General features: G+C 38.8%; 1 protein-coding gene across 3 annotated transcripts in view; it reads left to right on the top strand.

Moving 5' to 3' along the window:
• Window positions 1-2,473, top strand: part of MYOM2 (myomesin 2) — a 97,644-nt gene extending 95,171 nt beyond the window's left edge. For all 3 annotated transcript variants that reach the window (XM_009288927.2, XM_019474548.1, XM_009288926.1), the window contains exon 37: window positions 1,917-2,473. In XM_009288927.2, the coding sequence (XP_009287202.1) occupies window positions 1,917-2,258 (342 nt within the window). In that variant the 3' untranslated portion in view covers window positions 2,259-2,473. The remainder of the gene's footprint in view (window positions 1-1,916) is intronic.
• Window positions 2,474-12,371: the final 9,898 nt, after the last annotated feature.

The raw sequence follows: 12,371 nt of genomic DNA, 5'->3' as shown, positions 1-12,371 counted from the left end.
ATGTGTGAAGAGAAAACCTCTGATTCCTGAAATCAGGGAAAACAAAATGGATCACGGGGAAGTAAAACTTTAAAATCACCTCTAAATTAAATGTGAACAGGTACCATGCAAGAGTTGTGTAAGTACAAGTGTGAGAAGTAACTGTACAAATAAAAAAAAAAAAAAAAAAAGAGCGGAGAGTTTTTCTCATGCAATGGCATGTTATAACTAAACAAATATATGGACAAAAGACAAAGCTTTACTAGTGTTTCTTAAGAGAGTATAAATGATTTTAGGTCACATCTATAATTTAATAAATTAGAACAGGCCCAAATGACCTAAAATGACTGTGGAATATATCTGTTCTCTGGTAAGTTTTTAATATTAACTTATTAAGATTTGATTAATTATTATGAATTATTAATTCCTCTTAAATGAGGTCACTTTTGAGGGCAATAGTCATGAAATGTTGCCTGAGTTACAGAAAGGACAGTAAGATTCAAACTCATGCTATTAGACATTAGTTTGTTTTCCCAAAATTTTATTTTCATGTTTGCATCAATACTCCTTTAAATATTTTATAGTAAGACTAGTTCCTATAGGCTATTAGTTAACTTTACATCCGACATGATATCACTTCTTTAAGAGTACTCACACACTTAGGTTGCCACTAGCTTGTACCTGGAGCATGTAAATCTTCCTTCAACATTCCCCTCTGACTTTGGAGGCATGTAGTATGCAAGACTGCTTCTGTTTGTGAACGTACGGCACTTTTGATCACTTAAAATTTCTTCCTGTTTTTTTTTTTTCTCTGAGTTATATCACGCCTATTCAGTCATCATCATTCAAGAAAAATATTGCACAAAAACATGCACGTGTGCACATAGATGGACTTTCTCTGCTCCCTCTGGGTCAGGATTTGGCAAAACGTGAAGGGAAATACGGAGGCGAGGGAATATAAGGAAACATTCTGGTAGAAACGATCAGTTTTGGGTTGTTCTTTTTTTTTTTCCTTTCTTTCTTTTTCTCCCCTAATACAATGGTGCATATGTGAAATTCTTAAGGTGACTTTTAATTATCTAGGGCATAATTTTGGACGTAATGAGTTTCAAGAAAAGGTGGACAAAGTAGGCACTAATCAATGCAACTTCTCCAATGATTCTTTCATTTATTCTGTCATCACTGTACCTAAATACATAAAGTTTACATACATATACATATGGTGGTCAAAATGGTGTTCAGCAGTGACTATATAAAAATTTGGAAGAATGACCATGAAAATTTTATGGGCTTCTTCAATGTCAGCTCAGTCCTTGGAAAATACCTGAACTGCCAGGATGACCTACTAGGTCATTTCGGCTATTCTCTGAATACGCTATACATGCGTGTAACATTTTTACAACATTTATGTATTAGTTATTCTTCATGAAATATTTCCATTTTACTAGTCAGCAGCACCTGGAATCAATGTCCAATGATTCATGTTATGTACTCTATTTTTAAGCATTTTTTTTTTTAATCATCTCAAGCAATAAACTCAGGAGGTCTTGGTCAGAAAAGATTTGCTCAGTTCTCCTCCCTGCTGTGTACAGGGAAACTTCAAGGATGTTTTTAAACCTATCATTGCCTGAACCTCATGTCAGAGTAATGGGTTGTCAGGAATCTCCTGCAGGCAGGACTGCAATGACAGTCCAACTTACCGTCTTCAGACACTGTTACTCTGAGGCTATTACTGCATCGCAGTCACTGGTAAGATGGTGGAAAGACTGAATCAAAGAAAAAAAAAATTAGGAACTCTGCTTTTCAGTCCTCAAGAACATGATACCTGTCTTTCTTTAATTAACTAGGAATGAGAAGTGCCTGAAAGCAATACTGAGTATATTCTGGTTAAACAAATCTGACTGATCCTCAAAATTACTTCTGTTTTCCTCCCTCAGACGCTGAATCTGACCTGCACTGTATTTGGAAATCCTGACCCTGAAGTGGTTTGGTTCAAGAATGACAAGGCCTTTGAACTTAATGAGCACTATGCTTTTTCACTGGAACAAGGGAAATATGCCAGTTTAACAATTAAGGGAGTGACCTCAGAAGACTCAGGCAAATATAGCATCCATGTCAAGAACAAATATGGTGGGGAAACAGTGGATGTCACTGTAAGTGTGTACAGACATGGTGAAACAATGCCTGAAATTAAGCCTGGCCAGCTTGCTAAACCCAGGCCAATACCACCATCAGAAGAAGTCCTCAAACCTGAGGGCAAGGCAAAATCCAATAAGTAAAACTTGACACTATGTTTGACAAACAAAATAGAATACATGAGCTGTAGTTGAGATATTCCCACACATAACTAATTGGTAATGTCCAAAGGGAAACTGAGCTTTTAGAATTTTGCTTTAGGGAGGTAGCAGTGCTATGGTGCTGTACACATCTGCAATAATCTCATTTTGAATACATGTAATAGGGTGGGACTTGCAAATAGCAAAAAGCCAAATGCCTGCCAGAGGTCCCCATATGCAAAGGAAAGTTGCACAAACCTACAGTAAACCTCCATTTCCACCCTCCCCAACCCTCTGCAAAAAAACAAAACAACCCAATCACCCTCTGAGAACAAATGTCCCATCAGTAAAGGTAGTGAACTGCAGTTAGAACCATTTGGAGATGGTTCCTGCTTTGTTACACACTAAAGGTAGTGAACTGCAGTTAGAACCATTCGGAGATGGTTCCTGCTTTGTTACACAAACAGTTCCTTTGGCTTTGAAGCCTCTGATCCTGTAAGTCTAGTGGATAGTCTCTATTTAGTCGTGATACTGTTGTTTTATAGTGTGACTTTATCTTTAGTAGACTTTTACAAATGTTCACTGTTTACTCATTGAAGCATAGGTCACATGGTTGTATTTTGTTTTTCTTGCTTTGTGCTAATAAAACTTTAAAAGTCACCTTTGCTACTCACTGCTCCGAATCACACCTAACTAGTTCTGTTTACTGTCTTTCATTGTTTAATTATTGCTTATTGCACAATTTCACAGCTGGTAGCATGCAGACTATCGACTTTCAATAAAGAATGCAAATTATGGTTAATCACAGTCACTGGGTGGCACTTGCGACATTAATTTTACTCTTTACAATACAGGTCAAGATGCAAGCTTAAACTGGTACCAAAAGACATCTATGCAATTCAGTCACTTAAGATAATTATGTCTTTGATTCTCCTCTATCCAAAATGAACAACAGAACTCTTCCATGGGTGAAATGATGTTCTGGTAGGCAAAGATTTCAATATATGCTTATGAAATGTTCAAATAGAATGGGCTTCGGTGAGATTACTCGCATATCTGTCATACAATACATGATTGAGTGTTTGCAGCACTGTTTTTTTCAGATCAGGTTCCCTGTTCAATATGAGTTCATTTATCTACCTAGATAAGCCTTTGTAATTTGCTAACCAGATTCCAGGAAAGAGTTCTTCTAATGGTAAGTAACACTGGTGATACAAACATCCCAGATGCAGCCCTCCTCTCTTGTGACTTCTCCCAGTCTCTAGGACAAATGCGAGGGACAGGGAGCATTGTGGAAGACAGGGGAGCTTGGATGAGGGGTGGCCTGGAGAAATGGCACTCTGCAAAATCTTCACTGGAGAAACTGGATGAAAGTGTTTGGCACAAGCATCGAGACTGTAACTTGTGTTTGGGGTCATGGCTGAAAGCCAGTGCCGAGTCTCTGACAGCCTCTGAGCTTAAGTGTGGAGAATATGGAAATAATTGTTCTGGCTTTTTTATTTTTTTTTTTTTTTCCAGCAGACAAACTGAAAAAACAGGAAAATGAACAGTTTCAGAATAAATTTAATCTCAGGGTTTTTTTTCAATTTTTTTTTCTCATCTAAGTGACATAGACCTTCCATTGTTTTGTCTGGCAAACAAATACTTCACTTGATTCAAAAATGTTTTATTTTTGAGACAGATGAAAAGCAGAGGAAATGAGAAGCCAATTTACAAGCTGTCAGATACAGTAGGCTGGAGCACTCATCTGGGAAACAGGAGAGCAGCATTCCCCTTCCCGCTCCTCTCCATCCATGGGGATTTGAACCTGTATCTCTGACCACCAAGCGCAGTGCACTAATTCCCAGTCTTCCCTGTATTTGGAAGTGCTGCTTCTATTTATCCTTTTTTACTTTGTCTGACTAGGTAAACAGACACTGAAAAAGAGACTAGACGTAGGCATTCTACCTTTCACAGGAGCATGTTAAATGCTAGATTTGAGAGGTTTTCTCCCTTTCTTGTACTTTATCTTAGTTTTCATTATTGAAGGAGGGATTGAGGGTGTGGTACTGCAGACTATTTAAGAACCTGATGGTTTCAACAGATAATGATGAGGATGAGGATGGGTTCATTGTAGTTTCAAATTCCTCAAGTAAGAAAGACTGCAAGCCTCCTTTGCAACTCATTGGTATCTGTGAGTAGTCATGACAAAAAACAGGCCAGCTCTGAAAAGGAAATAGTCACACTATATTAAAAGATACTTTGATTTTAAATAAACAGATTTTTGAAAGATTTGTGTACTTAGAGCCAATGAACAGTGAGTTTATATTTAAGTACAGTATAAGCAGCCAGGAATTACATTGGACAGTGATGAAAAATGCTTCTTTTGGGTGAAAAGTTCTTGTGGCTGTGGAACCAAATTCTGTGTCTGGTCATTGAATGAAAGTGTCTGAGAGGGTTAAGACTCAAGAACATGTTATTGCCATGAGATGGTTTAATTAGGAAATCTTAGGTACAAAACAAAACAAGGATTTATCCTCCAAATATCTATCAAAATAAGAAAAAATATTTTTTATATGAATCCTTCATCACAACAGCTTCAGCAAATCTCTCAATAAAATAACTCAAAGTTTCTTCTTTTCTATTCTAATTTCTTATTAAAGGCCTTTAAGCTTTTCAAAATCTTACTATGCAGGCTCACAGAACATCAGAGCCAGTCTCCGTAGCGTACAAAGTGAGTATCAGCAAGAATTTAATATTCTTCTTATCTCCTTCTACAGTACACAGGTTAATTTTAGCTGAGGCTATCAAATTATTGCATGTTATGGCAGCTTTTCAGAGGTATCCTTGGGCACAGGAGACAAGGTTAGTCTCGTCTCGGTTGTACCTTTAGCTGGCCTTCTTAGTTAAGCAAGCTTCACTTATTTCCTTCCAGGCAAACAGAAATAATTTATGATGACCGTTAATCCTCTGCTGAAGTACAGAAATTATCATTCACAGGAACATTGTATTCAAAAGGCTAAGGGCTTCCTATAAACTGTTTCACATTTTTCAGTGTTCAGTGTATCTTTGATTCTTTTGTACACATCTAAAAATCTTGTTATCAGTGCTAGGAAATGAATCAGGTCAACTCTGTTTAAAAGGGACTGTCTTTTCAGAGTGAACGTGCATCTAGTTGCCCGGAGGGGGAATACAATTGGATGGATATTAGAGGGACAAATAGGATGCTCTGGTAATCAAGTCAGATGGAATACATGATGAGGCATATTAGCATTCACACACACCCTTCACAGACTTGGTGTCAGCATTAGTTTAATTAATAAACATTTCGAAGGGGAAAGAGAAGAAAGTAGGATTTGCTGGAGAAGGTCTGATGCCAAATGAGCCTACCCACACTAAGGTCAAGGGGGATTGACTCATTTATACTGGATGTGAATCTAGTCTGTTATTTTTACAAATCCAGGGGTCCCTTACAGTAAATTAGCTGTTACCTTTAAGAAGAAATGCTTCTATTAGAATGATTTTCTATCACAGTGGTGAGTTTTGTGTTGTCTGAGTTTCATGTTGCGCTTTTCTAGGCAGTGCTAGTGTGAAATGGAGCATCGTCGAATTGTCAGAGGAGGCAGATAAGATGTCAGCCAATTGTGCTGATGGGCCAAAGTCGTGGCTGTGTCTCTCATGTTGGCATTCTGCTACAAGGCTGGCAAGGCTGCCTTTTCTCCAAGCACCTGCTTCCTTTGAATCAGCTTTGATATGTTACTGTTTATTTTCTTGAAAACAAGTTATATGAAAACTCCTCCTAAGGCCAATTTACAGGTGCTTTTTATGAGGAAAATATTTTTTTTTTTTTTATGACAGTATTTGCCTCTAGTGTAAATCTTTCCCCAGCCCTTAAGGTTCACTTGCATCCTACAGCTCAAAAACTTGTGCACACTTCATTAATCTGCCCTGGTATTGAGACAGGGGTTCAGTGATAACAGCACCCTAAGTGATGTTAATGCACAGAGAGTTTTTAAAGGAAACTTTTGAAATATAATAAAGCATTTTATTTTCTGTTTTGTAGAACTAAGAATAAAACCTCTAGATGGCACCAGAAGAACAGGATAGGAATGAGCAGATCTTAAAAAATTCTGCCAGCTATAGCATATCCATCATTTTGATGCAAACACATCACTTAGGGAATGGGAGATTATTAAAAGCATTATACTTATGCCAGTGACAAGGACAGGTCCAGCAAATGACTGTTTCCCGGAAATAGCAGGTGATTTTGCAAGCAATAACACTGCCTTTTAATCTTTGCATGACACACATTAAGAGGTTAAGCATGCCTTGTAAAATATTGCAAGACCCGTGTTACATCGAGTTTCTCTTTAGGATATGAAAACCCCAGCATTTTGACTATTTTTATGCAGGGAGATTTGAATTCGAGCTCTAAAGGCAAACCTCTCAGACTTAGCAGCTTCTGTAGGTTTTCAAAACACTGTTTCTAATACTGCAAGGCCCATGCCCTACAATTTTTATTCAGTCTTTACAGAGGGATGATTCCATTTGAAATTAACAGGAGGTCTGGGAGCAAATAGCGCAGGGTCTGCCTTTCAGCACTGCCACTGCAAGATTCAGTGATGTCGAGACCTGTAAGAAACTACCAGTAGCCTTCTATATTAATATTTAATTCCTCATTGAAATGTGCAGTAACTCAGTACCAGCTTTGTCCTTGGGTATTAGCTCAAGGTTTATCAGATTGTTATATTTTAAAAATAGCACACTTGACCTCACATCATTTCCTTTATGAACATTTGAACTTTGTGTGGGTGCATTAAAAGACTGTTAACTTGTAATAAACTTGTCTCATTTTTTAAGTTAATGTAACTTCATTTTCTGTTATTGTTGTTCCTCTGTTACATTAATATTGTACAGCTGAGAGTCTGATAGGAAAAAGAGACTTAGACACCCTACTGCAGTTAGAAGTAATATGGTTTATAGCTGCAGCTAAAGCCTTTACCATGGTACCCTAAACTATCCAGCAGGGTTGTCCCACGCAGATTTCATGGGGCACCAGTGTCCCCAAGAGGGCATTTGCCCTCTACCCTGCCGAGGGCGTCTGCGGGAAGCCATTATCCATCCAATGATGTTGGTGCACACAGCATGTAGAAGAGAGGCGGATGGAAAGAGCTACAACTTCTGTTAAAGACAGAGCCAGTGTAGCTCTCTACCATTTTAAATCATGGTAAAAATGATGATCAAAATTTTAGTCTGCTGACTTAGTGACCTCCACTGGACCATTTTGAATGAAGAAGTGCACTAAAAGCCAATCCAACAATTGCAAATCAACCCCAAAGCCAGCCCTCCTGATTGCAAGATAGTATGTGAAAAAGAACCCCACATAGTCGTGTGCCACTTTTGCTGTCTGAGAAAAAATGCCTTCCACATATGAAAATGGCAATCAACCTCCTGCATGGTGCTTAATGGGAGGTAAAACACAAGACAGCTCCCTGGCTGGGAGTTATGAGGCCACATGCAGATGTGTCCATCTGAGCTAATCACTGAAACTCCCTTAGAAAATGGAGGGAAACAAGTACTAGTAGGGCACAAGTCATGTCATTCTAAAGCAGGTGTCTCAAATAAGTGAGATGAATCATGTCTATTCTTTCCACTGACTGTAAAGGGAGCTTAGTATAACCAGGCTGGATGGAAGACATCTACATGGCTGATGTTTGAAGTTAGGTGTGATAAATTCTGTACCATGTTTCTCTAATTTAATTAGCTCTTCAGTTGAAAAATCTATTTACAGAGATGCTTCATAATAGCTGGATTTTTTGCTATATTTTTACAGGCTGGCTTCCTCTACTGAACTCTTGTATTTTGAAGTCTTTGCTGCCTTCTCTGATATCCATGTTATTTTGAAATCTCTGGGTAAGCATTTGCTGACTTCCAGCAGCCACTTGGTCCCAACTCATAGCTGACTTTCATGATTTGGCCTTTACCAAAACATTGTGTTAGGCCTTCTATTTTTTTAATTATGTAAGTCTTCATCCCAGTTTTTGATTGGCTGCGATGCTGCTGTTAGTGTGGGGCTTGTTTATGCCTTTGCTCCTCTCAGTTCTATTGCTCTGCGGCAACTTCTCAATCAATAGATGCCATAAGCCTTTCATGGTCGATTAGTGCCCTTTTGCTAAGCCCATAAGATATGCCTTGTGCAGTTTCTCTGTCATGCTGGCCAGGCACACCCTCTGGCTAGAGAAGCACGATTCTGTGGTTTTCATATGCCAAACTTCTTCCAGTGTGCCCAAGGCAGCTCAGTGACTGGCTAAAGCTCTGAATCCTCCTGCTCCCGGGCTTGAACCCGTCTACTTTTGTCTTCTCATTGTCTCTAACTAATTCCCAGTTATCTTTCTGTTCTGCTCTGTTACCCTCTTGATTTTGTGGTTTGTTTGTATGATCTGTGTTCCTCTGTCATTCAATCTGCTGTCTTTCGATACTGCTTTAATGGCAGAATCTATATCAGTAAATAAAACAGTGCCAGGCTTGATTATCTAGTCCCTAGGCCAACACCCTGTATGCATCATATTAAACTCTTCTAGCATCCACCACAAAGTGTAATGTCATCTGAACTGCCCACTGGAGACAGTACTCACCCACCCTAACTTCAGATCAGGAGGTGTTTAGGAGTGTGTAAGCTGACCTGCACCAAAACTTTGCTAAGGTCAGTCTGAACAAATAAAAGTACTAGCTAATTAAGTTCAGTGCTGATGCCTTAGCACTGTTTAATTTACTAGCAGAGGTTGTAACTAAAGTGTCCAAGCACCAGTAGCCATATGAAATGTGTATGTGATAGCATCAAGACTTAGTGTCCTGTTAGTAAGTAAATAATTGAGCCTACGTGGCCTGCTGTTCTCATACCCACTTTCAGCAAGCAAGCCTATCCTAATGAAAATGAAACGTTTGGTTCCACAGCCTGTGTGTCTCTGTACTGTTGGCAGCTGAAGCCAGCATTTCTGGATGTTGATCCTTTCCTGTTCATGATGCCTTTTTATCAGCATCCACCACTGATTGTCTTCCCACTAATTTTTGGGTAACTTTGGGGAAAAAATGGGTTATGATTAACTGGCACATTAGTACTTGAACTCCTCTGTAATGTATACAGCTCTTTTTGCAGGCTTAGACTTTAAACTTCCCGATTTTCTTCTTGGCTTTTGGCTAGACCTCCAGGTCATGTACAGTAAACACCTGTGGCAGCTTTTGCTGTTAAAGGTTATGTTCTGACCGTTCAGGAACAGGTTGGGCTCTCGTGAGATCTTTCTCCTTATCTTGGTGCACACCCCCTGCTGCTCCAGTCTGTTTGGCATTTATGCCTGGTCAATGGGCTTCCAGGTTGCCTCGGATGTGTCTTTTTTCTCCAAGCGTGACGTGCAGACCTGTTTTACTTTGTCATCAGGTCTTAAACATGCTTTTGTGTTCCCTTTAAACACAATCATGGTTTACATGCACAGCTCTCCTTTTACTGGTTTCAGGCAGCTAAATTCCTATGGATCTTATTCTTTTCAGGCTTACTCATCTGAAGTGAGTCTGTGCCCCATCCTGTTGTGACTGCCTGAAGTGTCCTGTCGCAAATCAGAGAGTATCTCTTGCAGACCTCTCTGTCTCCTGCATCGTCAAGTCACCTGTATTGTACTCCATTTAATTAACCGTGATTCCCCTTCTCAGAACCTTATCCTTACCTCATAGTATCGAAGACTCAGAAACATAATTTCCATCACCTTGCGAGCTCTACATGATACTTTCTGATGGGCTCTGGTCAGGCATCATGTCCATCCCATGCCAAAACGTGAACTGATATGACTGTTCCATTCCGACGAACACAGCTAGTAATTCCCCTTCCATCTGAGCACAGTCTCTTTGGGCCTGACAGGCTTTAATTGAAAATGCCATGGGCCAATGACTTTGCAGTAACTGTGCTCCCAAGTCTCCTCCTGAGGCCTCGGGCTGTAATTACAGATGCTCCACAGGCATTTCAGGACTGACAGCTTGCTTATATTCTTCTTTATTCTTTCAGATGATCTTGCATTTTGATGTTCTGGTTGTTACATCATGTTTTTTTACCTATTCTTCAGTTTCACAAACATCTGATACAAAAATGCAAAATGTAGAAAAACTGCCTTCTGCACCTGTGTATCTCCAGATATTTCCTTGAAGGCTCTCAGTTCCTGAGGATCTATTCAGAGATGTAGAGGAGTTGGTAAGTGCTGACTGTAGGAAGAACATTTGTTCCTAACACTTTCTTTGGAATTATTCTAATTTTATAGCATGAACCTTTTTTCAGCATAGCCTATAAAAATTATTGGGGACAGCAAAAACCTTGGCACACGGGCTTCCCTCTGTGTTTATTCCCTTTAAGTAGGAGTTCTCTGGGGCCAGATAACCGAAAAAAGGGAATATAAGGGATAGAAAGACCACATGGTTTCATTGCCAATAAAAAAAAGCATGTACTTGTTGGAGGGCTTTGATTCTTATCACATGCTTGACTTGAAGTCACCTACATTGACCTCACAACTGAACTTTGAAATTTTTTTCAAACATTACCAAGCCTCAATTGACTTCCTATTCAATTTATTTATTCTTTCGAGTGCTTTGTCTTTTCACACATATTCAGTCTTTCCTTGACCATCTCCTCCTTTGCTGAATCATAAATGATAGCCATCAGCTACCACAATGGACCTGTTCCCATGCTTGAACAGGTGTCTGAAAATCCAGGATATGAATCCTGGATAAGCGCAGAGAACCCCATGGATCTGCTAGAGGGTGAAGGAAAGCAGGATATAACTCAGTTCCCTCACAGATGGTAGAAAGTGGAGTCACTGAATTCGAGGGAGGCATTCGCAGATTTCCGGAGGCTTGAATTAGGCCATTCATTGTCCCAAGAAGAATACCAAAAATTAGCAGGAAAACAAAATTACTGCACTGATATGGACCAAGGACTAACTTAATTTTCTATTTTTCACAGAATATGGCCTAATTCTTTGCCTATAGTCCATTGCCTACACTATTTAATGCACATAATTCTTGCCCTTCTCCATCTCCTTTTTAAGGAGGTGGAAAGATGGGGTAACAGAGGGAGTGGGAGCACTCATGTCCTAAACATCTCTGTGCTATTAACATTCAGGGCAAGCTATTGTGAATAAACAACTGTCAAACAGAAAATGCACATGCAGAATATTTTAATTTCAAATTCCTAATCAAATGAAAATGAAAACTAAGTCTAAAACAACACTGAAGAAACTCTGATTCCGTTCATATCAAATATGCCTGAAATACGTGTTTCGTAATAATGTTTCTACAAAGTCTGCAAAATCTAAGACCACTGGTAGCATTCTCATTCTCTGAACATTCCCAATGTGTTCAGGTATTTCGGATCAACAGATAAACAGATCTCTGCAGTGTTTGCAACTCAAATAGTGCAAAACTGGGTTTGTGCCAAAGAAACTAGAATTGACTAGAAACACAGACAAACAGAATACCAATTGGCTGGTCTATATTCATTACCTGAACCAAGAGAAAAGGAAAAAAAGTAGTAAAAAATGACAATTACATCTCTTCTTTCAATTCTTCATGCACAATAATCTATGGTGTTATTATAATGTATACACAGGTAATACATATGTTTTATGAAAAAAAATCCACAAACCCCTGTTATTTTTATTGTTGCTAATTCTTTAACTGTGTTAATTTAAAACATCTTCCTTTTTAAAAAGCATTTTCATGCAATTCTTAATTTTTATTGTCCACTAAATGAGCTGATTTTATTAAGGAGAATAAGATAGAAAACACACATGGAACCACACAAACACAAAAGCATACAGTAGGTACAGTATTTGTGCTAACTGATAATAGTGCCTTCCCTCATTGTTTGAATACTGCCATCCTGATCCTACCTGCAATGCAATAAAATGCACACTAAAAGCCAAATTTCATAGAATCATAGAATCATAGAATCATAGAATCATAGAATCATAGAATCATAGAATCATAGAATCATAGAATCATAGAATCATAGAATCATAGAATCATAGAATCATAGAATCATAGAATCATAGAATCATTGAGGTTGGAAAAGACCTCTAAGATCATCGAGTCCAACCA

This window comes from Aptenodytes forsteri, unplaced genomic scaffold (genome assembly GCF_000699145.1).
Source record: "Aptenodytes forsteri isolate BGI_AS27 unplaced genomic scaffold, ASM69914v1 Scaffold121, whole genome shotgun sequence".
NCBI classification, from domain to species: domain Eukaryota; kingdom Metazoa; phylum Chordata; class Aves; order Sphenisciformes; family Spheniscidae; genus Aptenodytes; species Aptenodytes forsteri.
The sequence above is the reverse complement of the archived record's forward strand: the minus strand, read 5'-3'. Positions and strand labels throughout refer to the sequence as shown.